At 49.7% G+C, this 13,496-nt stretch overlaps 1 protein-coding gene across 1 annotated transcript in view; it reads left to right on the forward strand.

The window, feature by feature from the left end:
* Window positions 1–13,496, forward strand: part of Pgant6 (Polypeptide N-Acetylgalactosaminyltransferase 6) — a 255,036-nt gene that overhangs the window by 142,330 nt on the left and 99,210 nt on the right. Inside the window, exon 3 of the mRNA XM_084602132.1 lies at window positions 13,082–13,347. Coding sequence (XP_084458258.1) covers window positions 13,082–13,347 — 266 coding nt within the window. The remainder of the gene's footprint in view (window positions 1–13,081; window positions 13,348–13,496) is intronic.

Here is a 13,496-nt window from a genome sequence, read left to right on the forward strand (position 1 = left end):
ACGGGGGAGGGTTCAGTTCTCTGACTACAAAGGCTATGACGGCTCTATTGAGCTCGAAACGTTCACGTAGAACAAAAGCCGACGGGTCATTTCATGCTATCAAAATCGTCTAAAGTGAAATCGTCATAGCACAGTAAGCGATTCAGAAAGGAACAATAATGTCTCCGTCATTTATTTACATACTGTAGTAAAGTCTTTTTCTGTAAGGGAGCACACTGGGCCAGGTATGTGCAGTTTACCGTTCAGCAACGAAGACTGGGCAAGAATACAGATTTCAGCGGTGGCTATAGGGCGTTGGTGTATGTTAGCGTGATGGTTCTGTTATTAGAGAATTTTAGAATAGGGGGCCCCAAGCTTTGGGGCCCCCAAGGAGCTTGGGGCGTCGAAATGCGCATGCGCAGAACGTAAGGCGCGCTTGGGGTCTTGGATTAACGCTTGGGACGGCCCCTATTTTTCCAAAATAGCGTTCGCCCCAAGCCGCCGTTGGGTCGCTTGGGTTACGGCAACATGGCGGCGCTCGGCCAAGCGGCGGCCGCACGCCTCGGCAGTGGGCACACATTCGTCGTCACCGCTCCATGGTGTCGCGCGTTCATGGAAAACGAAAGGCCAACGAAGCTTATGCTATGTCTCATGATGCCCGCACAACCAAATTTTAGCGATAAAACGCACTATATTTTCAGATTGCTTCCGGATTTACCGAGCTGTTAGGCTTAGCGAGTTCGCCTCCTTTGGTTGCCATGGGGACCAGACGGCTGAAAGCGCGGAAGGTTCAAATGAGGTTTCCCAGTCTCGGCAGTCTCGGTCTGGATTGACAATTGGCCGATTTCGTCTTGTCTGACGAAAACGGTTTATATAACCGGTAGTCTTAAGATAGTTTTTGCACAATAATAGTACTTTTTGATGAATAATATAACGTTGTTTGCTTTTATATATTAAAATTATTTTCCTTGGCTACCGTCGTGGCGCTGCAATCGACGAACGCAAGCCCGGCTCCGCTGCGTCGGGAAAACCCCTATTCTAAAACTCGCCGCTCGGCTAGCACGTTGCGCTGCCGCGCGCTATTTCCTTGGGGGCCCCAAGCCTTGGGTCCCCCTATTCTAAAACTCCCTATTATACAGTGTCGGCGATTTCTTCTCTGCCAAGCTAAGTGAGAAGCAATGTGTGTCTGGCAGACCCTGTACGTTGCACGTCTTTTACGTCTGCACTGGCTTCCCATGTTCCACGTGCATGCACACTGCGATGTGCTCTCAAGACCGCGCTGCCGAGCTACGTAAAGGCACTGGGAAGAGGACCTATTAGTTCGTGATTAGCATTCATAGCCTTTGCGGAACTTTGACAATCGTGCAGTATCATCGATTGGAATAAGTAATGCTCAGCCAAGAACGTAGGTCAATGTTTGATCAACTGGCTCCGCAGTATTACACTCTTTTGAATCTCGTGCAGCAGAACAACAACAACAACAAAAAAAGAGGAAATCGCTGTCAGCAATCAGAATATTTGCAACTACTCTCGCTGCACGAGCGTGTGTGTAGCGTTCTTGTATTCATTTCTACTTTCTTATGTTTTGGAAACTACATTCAGCGTCATTCAGCGCGCATCGGAATGCTTATCGCCGTGATGTCTTTGAAAACCAACGCTACAGAAAATTGGGCGTTTGCACCAGCAGCAGCAGCAGCACGTATCCTGACCCCTCGCTCAGCACAACGGTCAACTGGCGGCACCAGTAGCAAAAAGTGCACGTATAGGCACGCTCCTCTCGGTTTGTACGGAAGGATGTGTGACGATTCGCTAATGAAGCGGTTTCTCCCCTGGGTGTGGCCACGCTCTTAGCACGTCGCTTCTACGTATTCTGCGTCGGCACAGCGCTTTTCTCTTTCGACGTTCTCTGCCCATTTTCTTCTCGATTACTTTTTTTTCCTCTGTTTTAATCACCTTTTCATTTCATTCTCGGCTCTCACTTGCTGCTTCCCCAGCGACTGTGTTTCTGTCCCTTCGAGTGTTCGTGCCTCATATCACGTTCCCGATCCCGGTCCGACGTGCAGTCACGCTCTCTAATCCGCCCTCCGCCCTCTGGCGTGGAAATGGATGGCCCGTCCTTTCTGTGTTTAGCAGCCTACATAAACTTCCTTTTCCCGCACGTGCAGTCTCGCTTGAAGCGCGCTCAGCGCTGTTGTGCCCGGCTTATGTGAAATTTGATGCGGTATGAAGAAGTGCGAATAAACTCGATTCCGCTCGCAGAGGGAATCATGATTTGCTAAGATACTTGCAGAGAGTGTAGTTTTCCGACTCTCTTTATCAGTGCTATAGCTAAAATTGACAGCCTGCAGAAGCCGGCCAGGGTGACAAATCCATGCAAAAGCTAAATCTTGCGGCAAGACAGCCAAAGCGCGTCTCATTAATCCCACGTTGGCGAGAGATGGAGCACTCTTGAATTTCGCTCCTGATTTACTGTACGCCACTACGTATTGAGATACTACTCCCAAAGCGTATTGGCCTCTCAAAGCGTATTGGCTTTGCGGATAAGCTTGCTATCTGCCATATCACACCGGTCCATCGCATTCCCCGCGTATTGGCCACCAAGTGAAAGTCGAACCCGTTTTTTCTCGACCTAATTTCTTTTAAATCGCCCCTCCTCCTTGCATTCCGACAATGGAATCGCCTCCCAGAGACTGTGGCATATGTCATTGGTCACGAAACATTTTTAACCGGCTTCAAGCGTTAACCCCGAACCACGTGCCCTGAGCTCTAATCCTCACCATTTGGTTTCTTTATTACTTTGAAACGCCACACTCGGAAAAGCTCGAATGTTTGCTGCTGTCTTCATATTTTGACTATATGAAGTACTTTTTTTAATGTTTTCTGCGGCTTACGAATTTTATACTCATCACAATTTTGTGTTGCTTTTTTTTTTTCACTGTTGTACATTTGCGCCCGGTGTAGTGCTTGTTGGGGCCTTTAGGATGTTTGAATGAATCGATAAACAAATATGCTGAATATTATATCACCTTTTGTTTGGATTATTAAAATATTCCTCGCCTCAGGTTGTCATACTTGCATGCAGGGATTGCAGGCCTGCAAGGCGCCGATGCGCAAAGCAGCTGGGATTGTCCGCGACAAAAATATTCAGTCAACGTATGCGTCTTAATCAAGATTATGCGCACATTCTCTGCATTCAGCGGTCTATAGTAAGAAGGTGGCAGAGTGTAGCTGGGAGGAACGTATCTTGAATTTTTTTTTTTTTCCAGCTTATAAACCACACGAAGCAATATTTGTCAATGTTGAAATTGTAACGGCGGCGGGAGCGTCAATCGCAAAGGTACTGCGCGGCTGTAGTGAATACACAAGCGATAACCGACAGCACTTTAGTGGCTCTTTCATGACCAATATGCGTTTTATATTTCGCTCAGTTTCGGCGTCGAATGCAGTACATTGCGCACAACTCCTGCTCGCGTGTTTTTGAATGTGTTTCGGAGTTTCCGAGCACACTTTACCACATCACACAACGCAGCGAAGGCCACACACCTCGCTTCATTAGCCCTGTTTACATGGACCCGACAGCGGAGGATCGAGTTGGGGAATTGAGTTCAGCGGACTCGGCCCTACCGGGTTTACATGAACCCGACCCGACGAGCTCAGACCGGCTCTGGACGAACGGCTATTACGGCGGCACCTCGCATCGAGGCGAAGAACTAGCAGACGGCATCCGATTTCGGTTTGTCCCCTTGCGCATCTTTAACGTTTTCCGCACTGTTCTCCTTTCCCACTGTGCCCCGACTCAACCCAACAGCGTTTACATGCTTCCTGCAGCGGAGTCGAGTCCAGTCAATCCACCCCCTTCGCGGGGGTTGGCTGGACTCAACCCATCGTCTTCTCGACCCGACCGGAAGGGGTCTACATGAACCCTCTAACCGGGTTTTGACCCAATAGCTCAACTCAACCCGCTCCTGTCAGGTCCATGTAAACGGCACTGTTGTCACCGAATGTATACGTGCACGGGCGCGATCAAATTTTTTTTTCTGCATTCGGCGGCTGACCTCGATAACTTCAAGTATAGTTTCGCACCTTTGGAGCCTCTTCTATCGCACACGCATATGTTGCAACGAGATGCGGACTTTCACGATGTAGTGGAGACGGCAGGGAGCACCCGCCTTTTGGTGGTGAGGCACATCATGTGGGCGTAGTGAGGCAGCAGGGGCCCCTTCTTGCCGGTGTCCCCCCATACCAGACTCCAGTTACCTTGAACGGCGTACTATAGTTTCGGTTTCTGTCCACTTTGGTTTCAGTCTGTTTTGCTGTTATTTGCAAATGGCTCTTTCGATTGGCAGGCCAACGACGTCATAAAAGCTTTACTGCGCAATTAATTTTTCTCGGGCGCTATGCTTGTGGAAGGATTTCAGGCAACATTCAATGTCTCTTTAAGTGACGAAGGAGGCTGGTTGATGTTCCATTGCTATGTTGCTTGAATGCGCTGTGTGGGAACAAGGACAAAACGAGACGATGACAGTACGCAGTGCAAAGGTGGCTAGTTCGCTTTCCATTTCTACGTTGTCAGTAAGGCAGCTCGCATAAACAAGTACTGCTCGCGAGTTCACTTTTGTTTATCGCATTTCTGTTGTTGACTTTTTTTTTTTTTTTTTGTGCACACCAAGGAAGAAGCTCGTTCATCTTTCGAACGCACTTTCGGACAGCGTTCTCCTATCGCATGCAGTGCGATACGAAATACCGTATTGTTGCGACATGCAGCAGGTCATCTCCTTTTATCACTTTCTGTGTGTACATGCGGCGAATAGCGATTCGCGTCGCCGCCCCTGTCCGCCCTGTTTTGCTTCTATACCTCAGCGACCCTGCGGTGTCAACGCGTTCCGTACAGCCCCGCGAATGCGTGACGTTCACATAAATAAAAGGAAGCATTGGGAGCAAAAACGAAGCGCACATTGGCTCTCTACTCGCGTTTGACTGCTGCAGCCACCGAAGATGAGAACCCGGGTCGGCTTTGCGAATTGCATCCCACCTCTACCACCCCAGTCTCTAAAGGAAGGGGTTAGGAAGGGAGGGAGCGTTCGCTGTCGCGCGCTCTCACTTGCCACTCGCACTAGCGCCCTCGTGTGCAGGGCCGTTTTCGCAAAATTGGGTCTGTAACTACCATCCATCCTCGCGGCGTCGACGGGGGAAACGACGCCGACAGCCGTGGTCGCCGTGGGAGCTCCTGCGAGGCGAGTAATGGTAATAACGCACAAATATAAGGAAGGCGTCTGCCGGCTGGGCTTGTAGTGGGAAGGAGCCTCCTCCTTTCACCACACTTCGGTCCTCGTGGCAGGGCTCCTCGAAATTCTCGGAAACTTTTCGAGCGCCATCAGGGAAGCGGCAGGAAGCGGGCTGTTCGTCTTGTCCGCCGCGCGTGTAGGGCCGTGGCTTTCGAAAGGGCCGCGCGCACGGGGGCGAGGAAAATAGATTGCGCGCGAGGACGAGGACGAAGAGGAGGGGTTTGACGGAAAAGTCAAATCGAACGACGGCCTGTCTCTCGGGACGCCGCCGGATATTAGCCGGGAATTTGTCTTCTGGCTTCATAAATGCGCGCCTATTTGATCGAAACTCGACGTCGCTATAGGATGCTTGTGGAGAGCTATACGAGCGACATAAGGCTGTTGTCTTTTGGCGTTAAATATATTGTGTGCAGAAGTATAATTGCTTCAGCTGAGTGGGCGGCGTGTCGTGTGCGTTTAGGGAATTTGGAGATCGGATGGGAAAAGAGCCTGCCTAGAGATGACATGCATTTCTCGTTGCAGACAAAATTTGGCTTCTGTGCCCCTTAGGTCTGGATGAATTCTGGACCCGAGAGCCGGAGAAAACAATGCAAACACGGGGGCCAGTTGGTTGATCATACTGGGGAATACTGCGCTACTGTGTCGTCTTTCACTTGTCTCTGTCTATCAAGTAGCGCAGTATTCCCCGGAGAAAACGTTTGTATTTAGTTTTTTTCCGCCTGCAACATTGGTTGGTTTTGTTTTTAGGGCTAATTGTCCCAGCGGGACATTTGACAGTGAGGGGCGTCGTGGTGGAGGGCTCCGGAAATTTGGACCACCTGGGGTTCTCTGATATGCGTTGACATCGCACAGCACAAGTGTGCTTTCGTTCCGACTCCATCTTAAAACGGCCACTGCGGCCGGTGTAGAAGCCGCTCCCTTGGGGGGAGAAGTAAAGCGCACTGAACACTGAGGCTCCGCGGGACGAATTCGTCCACTCCTGAGCTGTACAGGAGACAAACGTTTTGTCTGCTGTGGGCGAATGAATGCAAATGCATGGTGAAAATGTACGTGGAGAGATGTAAGTAACCTCAGCTTGCAAGGTTGTAAGTCTTGGAAGCGAGCTGTGTTATTTTGCGAGTATATGCTCAGGCTTGTGGGCCGGGAAAGGTAGATGCGCATCGTGTCGTGAGCTGTGCTCTTAGGCGTAGATGCGTGCGAAGGCCTCCGTGCACGTGAAATCGCACCGTGATAGCGGCTGCGGATCATTAAGCTTTTATCTTGCGCCGGTGCGTTGCATCGGCGGTGTTTGTGGCTACTCGGGCTTTCAGCTTGGATCCATTTGTTTCCCTATAGCACCGCTTTAAACGCTGCCCTCGGACACACGCGCTTGCCGACGTTTGAAAAAGAAAGAACGCGGGCCGCGCCCTTTTCTTGCTCTGCGCGACCCCTCGTCAGTAACTCGCTGTTTTGCTCGCAAATGAGCGTATGTTTTATGGACGGGGCTAACAGTGTCAGGTAACCGTTTCATGCTAGACCACGTGCTTATTTCGGCCGACAATGCGCATGTTTCCGTCTGCTTACCATTAATGTTGCTTAAAATATTTTATTTGTTTTTTTACAAACCGTCTGGTTACACGTAATGTTTTAGTACAGACCTGATATATTTTATTCCTTTACAAAAATATAGTGCCCGCACTGACTTTCGTGCACATTTTCGTCGCAGCGTTTGTATAGCTCCTAAGCGCGCTTACCTGCAGCGCAGAAATGATCCGTTTCAGGTCTTGGCGACATTAACAGGCGGCACCGCGACCCATGGCAACGTTTTTTTTTTTTTTCTTTTTATACTATTATCTCGATTATATATAGTAGCTCTGCTACATCGGCTACAAGACAAAGACCTCTCGCACTGATCTCAGATTGGCCGTCTTTGGCCTCTGTGACGTCGTTGTCGCCGCAATCTTTGTCTTTTAATATGATCTCCTTACCTGACGCCGTGCCCTGCTAAGCATTCAGTCTCTCACAATTCATTTTACTGTCACATAATAAAGATGCATTTAAGGGACACTTAGCTGTCGGAAAACTGGCTAGTTTCGCTTAAAGTGCGAGGCTTTGAAAGTTTCAGGCATCACCACCACCGGACATCCGCACGAGGAAACTACAGTAGCTCCGAGGTAGTTTAAAGTTTAAAGGAAAGCGTAGCAGGTGGCGGCAGAAAGTTAGGTGGGCGGATGACATTAAGAAGTTCGCAGGGGTCACGTGGATGCAGCTAGCACAGAACCGGGTTAAGTGGAGAAATATGGGAGAGGCCTTCGCCCTGCAGTGGGTATAATCAGGCTGATGATGATGATTATGAGTTTAAAGCATGCGGTTAACAGTTACACTGCCCTTCAACTCTAAAAGGTAACATGAGCCCATTTCGGCCTTGACTTCGCGAGCTGCAAGAACAAAGCCTTTGAGAGTGAAAGCCTGAGCATTGCTGCTGCATACTGTATATCGCGCGCCCTTTGTATTGCTGTTGCAAATTAGCAATGCCAGGGTTCATGTTAGACGGTGGAAATTTTCTTTCTTTGGGGCACGTTCGTTGCAGTGTTCCTGCAAGTGTGGGATTGGACGGTACACGTTCGTGTCGCGTGGCATTCTCATAGCCACCTGACATTCTCATGTAACTTGACTGTCATGTGACCTTCTCACGTGGTACTCTCATAGCGACGTGATTTTCACGCAACTTGATTGTCACCTGACCTTGTCACCTGATAATCGTAGTTACTTGACATTTTCACGCAACGTGACTGACACGTGACCTTGTCGGGTGATATCCTCAAGTAACGGGACCTGTGTGACCCATCACTCGGTACTTTTTGTGACCCACAAGTCATGATCTGACACATGACGTTTGTATGACTCAACACAATCCCTTAACTAAGTTTTTAGTCATGGCTCGTGGATCATGACTGATTATTACTGATGACTTAGACTAAAATGACTCACGACCATGGCAATGCAATGACATACTGTTTATGTAGCACATGTCATCACATTCAGACATGACTACTAATTCCACCATCCGATGACGTCATATCTTGTGTTGCATTTTTGCGTACACCTTTTGCAGACACATTTTACGGATACGTTGTGTGTCAACTAATCTAGTAAGGCGTTCGCCTTAAGAAGTGCGTCTTTTGGTGTCAGGTAAATGGTCAGAATAGTCAGAAAGTATCGCGATGTCGAGTTTACGAGGAAGCACGATTGGACGGACTCGTCCTCAGTGTCGATTTCGCCTACTCATTACTGCTGCAATTTCTTTGGGCTCGACAAAATAGTCTTGAAGATATATTATATGATTGGTAACAGCTTATTCTGGGGTACGTTACACGAAGTGCGAACTGTTGAGTGTAAGCAGCCTCCGTCGACGGAAAGAAAATAACAGGACTGCGCTTAAGTCTGCTTTAAGAGCGAAAGGGACGAAAGTCACTTTACAGGACTGTTTTCACTAACTACATCGTCATTGCCGTCCATGTTATGGTTATCATCAACATCATAATCATCGCTATAGCTACTGTCGTCATTATCAACTATAAATGAACCGTCATTTTCATCGCTATCATCATCACTGTCACTGACTGCATCGTCGTTGTCATCGCTTCTGTCATCCTCACGCTAGACAAGGAGAATTACGATCAGTTTTCCACAGCTCGGCGTCTGGTTTTCGCGCTTGGCTGGGGATCGAAGGAATAGTGGTTCGATTCGCTGTGGAGACAGATTTTTTATTTCTGAACGGACATTTCATTTGAACGCTTCCTGGGAACATTTCCTCTGAAAATTTCCGTAGACCATCAACACAGAAAGACTCGCCTTAAAGTTAGCAGCCTGAAGCAAGATAGCTAAGTTACATCTTTCCCGAAAAGACAGTCGTGCGCTGCCAATTGTTTCCGTCCCAGTCGCGGCGTGGTGTGGCTCGAGTCTCGACGCAGTTCGGTAAATAAATGGTCCGCTCGCGCACCCAACAGTTTGGCCGGCGGCGAAGCAAAAGTTGATCGATACCACGGCGGCAAACCGTACAAAGAGCACACGAGTAGGGTCGTGTGTCGAAACAAGCAACTCTAGATGAGGGGCCCGAAGTCAGGATGAGAAATCGAATGGCCATGTAGCTGTGTATCGGGAGCTTCTGCCATTACAGAACGACGACGATTCGCGCTGTGCGCACCTATATAGTGCAACGGCGGGAGCGCACGCACCGTTGTTAACGATCGCCGAAGAGGAGGGATGCGCCGGGGACGCACGTGAGCCGATGGAGCTCGGAAAACTCGCCGGGCAAACAGATAATGACTGAAGGTCCGAAAAGGAAGGGGAGAGGGGAAGGGTGCCACTGGTCTAGGCGCTGCGCTTCAATTTCGCGAAGGGAGGGTGGGGGTGAGGGACAGAAGAGTGGGAGGGAACCTAATTGAGAGTTCTGGATTCGGACCGTGGGTCAGAAGAGGCAATCCCGCGCGCCCGGCCTGCAATTAAGAGGCGTCGGGTGATGCCCCCGGCGTGGCGTTACGCACTTGAAATCTGCGCGCCTTCTTCCATCCGACCTGTGCCCCTGCGCTGTTCAGCCGTGCGCTATACAGCCCGCCCCCGCCTCATCGGGCTGACGCTATAGGGACAGGATGCAGCGGCGCCCACTGGATGGGATGGGATGCGTTTCTCGCTAGAGCGGTAAACATTTTCTGCCCTCCTGACGAATAAAAAACTTGTTATCGAATACGAAAATGAAGCGCTTTTTACTGTTTCGGAAAAAGATATGTGAGCAGTCATGAGAGGTAAAGGAAATGTGGCTTTACACTGGCTTCGCTCCCAGACTTTGGTCGCCTTGCCCAGAAAACGAGCATTACAATTTAGCTTTGTAGGCAGTTTGTCCAGACCAAAGAAAAATGCCTCTCCCTCCTTTTTTAATGGTTAGTTACGAAGGTCAGAATGCTCGTTTTCCTTCCGATACGTCATAAGCACATCTGCTGAAGCGTTCCATTTTGAGAAAGTTGAAGCCTGCCGTGACTGAAAACGGAAATTAACGAAATGGAGGTATCTGCATAATTGCACGTTGTTGCCATCAGACTCTGAAGGACCGTCTCTATTGTTAGTACAAATGCACCATCTGAAATTGATATGTTCCGATGCGGCGTTTTTGTGAGCTAGCGCCGCGGTCACCGATCGTTTGCCGAATCCGGCTCGCACCACAAACCGCAGCACCTTTCCTCCAGCTGGGGCTTTACATCCCTGATTGTAGGTCCTACCTATTACTCCACCTCGCCTATGCTTCGCCAAAGCCGTGCAGTATTGTCGAAGCTGTGTGGTTGCCCCGGTGCAGTCCGGAGCTGAACTCAAAGGTCGGTTCTGGTAGAGAATATTTCCTCATTGTCTGTCGGCTAAGTTACATATAGCTCGCTTTCGTAACTCGATTTAAACGAACTGGCACTAGACGTTATGAGCTGTTCCTTCTTAAACAAGAGAGCATTGTGAGGCCCGATTCTGGCTTCTCGATGCCAGCTTTCTAGTCGTCTCCAAAACTGCACACCAATTTGGCGAGGGTAGAATGGCACGGCCGTTCCGGGAGGAGCCGACTGATTGGCGTTCCACCACACCGGCCGTCGCCGCCGGGCGTGTTCCCTTTTGCCGCGTGGGCGAACGTGCTCGACACACCGTTTGCCGTGTCCCGCTTCCCTGCGGGGGCAAAAAGAGGGGGCCCTTGCAGTGCTGCGTTACTGCTCTGTGCTCTTCCATCCCGAATCTCGCTCGCTCGCTGTGTGCACAATCAGCGGCGTCGCATCCCGGCTAAGTTCACGCGTCGTTTGCCGCCAACTATCACGAGCACATTTCGGCGCACCGTGGGTATTGCGCAATGGTGCAGTTTCCCAACGACGAGCATGCCCTCTGGCGTGGCCTTTGCAGCTGGCGGCGACAGACACAGTGAACGCTTAATTTTACCCCAGCCGCACTAGTGGTCGTATAGCAATACAACCAACGCAGTTTCAGCGTTTTTCTCGGTGCTTCTTGCAGCGACTGCCGTGAGCGGCTGTGGCGGACCAGAACGCGAAACAATGGGTCGCCGGGCGAAGTTCTCGCTGAAACTGGCAGCTGTAGAATGTACACCGTCGTGCGTCTGTTGTCCGCGCACGGTGTTGCCGCCAGCGGTGTCTTGCGCTCACCGCATCCGTGAAACACGGCTGCGTCACTCCCGCCTTTGTGTCAACCGCAGTGGGACTGAGTTTCCACGACGTGTCAGGACATATATTTGCCCCATCTTTTTAGGGTTCGCTGGTGCGGTCTATAGACACCGTGCTTTGCATATAAATAGCCGCCGTATCAGTTGAATGGTTTGTGCGTCCATCTTTTTCGTGGTCTCCACGCGTCCTCGTCTTTAATATGTAAAAAGGGCGCAAGTACGCTCAATTTATTCCGCATTACATTTGTAGTAGCCGTTGCTGCGTGTATATTTTTATTTTTGTAATATTTGAGAGAGTCGAAAAATGATATCGAAAATGTGACTACTTTCTACATTAGCTTGAAAATATCGACGTTCAACGACGTTATAACTGTCTGCGATTAACATTGTACCAGCAGGGGGTGATGTGTTTAGAAAAAAAGAACGCAAGTAAGGTTACTTTAAATTATCTGATATATAAGCTCAAGGTATTCACTCGCACATGAATTAAACTCTGCCGTGGACATGCACGATGCCTCAAATTCAAAGTATACGTTGCCATTTATGTAAAATTGTTTCGTACCTATAGTGGCTTAAAGCGTCTGGAGCTACGTCACCTTCTACTGGTGCTTGCCATTGGAATAGTCGAGCACGAAGGAATGCTGGTTTCAACCGCCATTCTAATTGCAAGTTTCCGTGTCGACTAGTGGACCAATCTTGAAAAGTGAACGTGTGCGACGTATACGTGTCTCTGACAGCTTAACCCTGATACATTGTGGGACGCAAACCGATGAATATATAACGGGGTCTCATTATCGCGATCCATTTTCTTGCTCCTCAAACTGAACAGCTTGGTTTAATGAGATATTCGTGTCGACATCTTGAGTTCCGATCGTGTGACCAAGGGAAACACTCTGCGATGGACCGCGCTCGGCTTGCTCCGCACAGGCTGCAGTGCGCCTTCTGTTGTAATTGCCGATTTGGATTTCCGGATACCGCGACTGATTTCATGCTCTTTCGCGGGTTTAAGGGGTTGCTGATCGCCACTTGCACTAACGGCTCAAGCCGTGCTCTGTATGAGTTCCCCGCCATATACTATTTACACAGACAATGACGGTCTCATGTTAAGCAAGGCGTTTCATCGAGCGGACCAGGCGTTCGGCTTAGAACGGTTGACATTACGACTGGCTCGCGATGCCAGCACATTTATGCCTAGTGTAAGAACAACACAAAATCGGTCGCTGTCTGCCTCATCGCTGTCATCTCTCTGGTCTTTTATAGGGGCTCACTTTTCTGGATGAGTAAATACGTCCACGGGTTATGAAATATGGCTGTGAGGGGAAATCTAAACAAGAATTTTCTTAAGAATAACTTTTGGCAGACTACATTGATTGGTTGCCGAATTAAACCAGAATTACTTTGGTCGTACAAAACTACTTCAAATTGGCCTGGAACCAGCGTTGTGCTGTCAAGCCCAATAGCGGTCAGGCAAGGCTGTTATTTGATATCTGACTGCTTTGTCCTTAATTGCCGTTTTTGTCTCTTACAGTGTTGTTGCTACCCAGTGCAGTGTCCCAGCTTACTTAATGTTGTGCATCCCCTGTCCGTGCTTTATGCTGAAACGTCGTGCTTTTTTCCGTCTCCTTGATCACAGGCTCCGCAGTTGCACGCCCAGTCGCCCGTGGCGGCCGCCTTGTCGGCGAATGCCGTGGACGCGAGCGGCAAAAAGGACTGGCACGACTACGTGTTCATGGGTCGTGAAGCCATGGCCAAGGGTCCCGGAGAGCAGGGCGCCGCCTACTTCCTTCCGGCCGGCCTGGAGAAGAAGAAAGACGAGCTGTACAAGGTCAACGGCTTCAACGCCCTGGCCAGCGACTTTATCGCTCTTAACCGCTCCCTGCCAGACATCAGGCATCCCGGGTGAGCGACCCTTTTCAACCCCTTAGCTAGTTCCTTCCGGTGTGGTGTGTTGCAGGCGCAGGAAGTTGTGCAAGAAAGTAAGGCGTGGGAGCTGTCGCTCTTACCGAGGCTCTGAAGGGAGGTATAAGGAAAGTGAAAAGGAAGCGAAA

This window comes from Amblyomma maculatum, chromosome 4, assembly GCF_055883805.1.
Source record: "Amblyomma maculatum isolate TAMU_Amacu chromosome 4, ASM5588380v1, whole genome shotgun sequence".
Lineage (NCBI taxonomy): Eukaryota > Metazoa > Arthropoda > Arachnida > Ixodida > Ixodidae > Amblyomma > Amblyomma maculatum.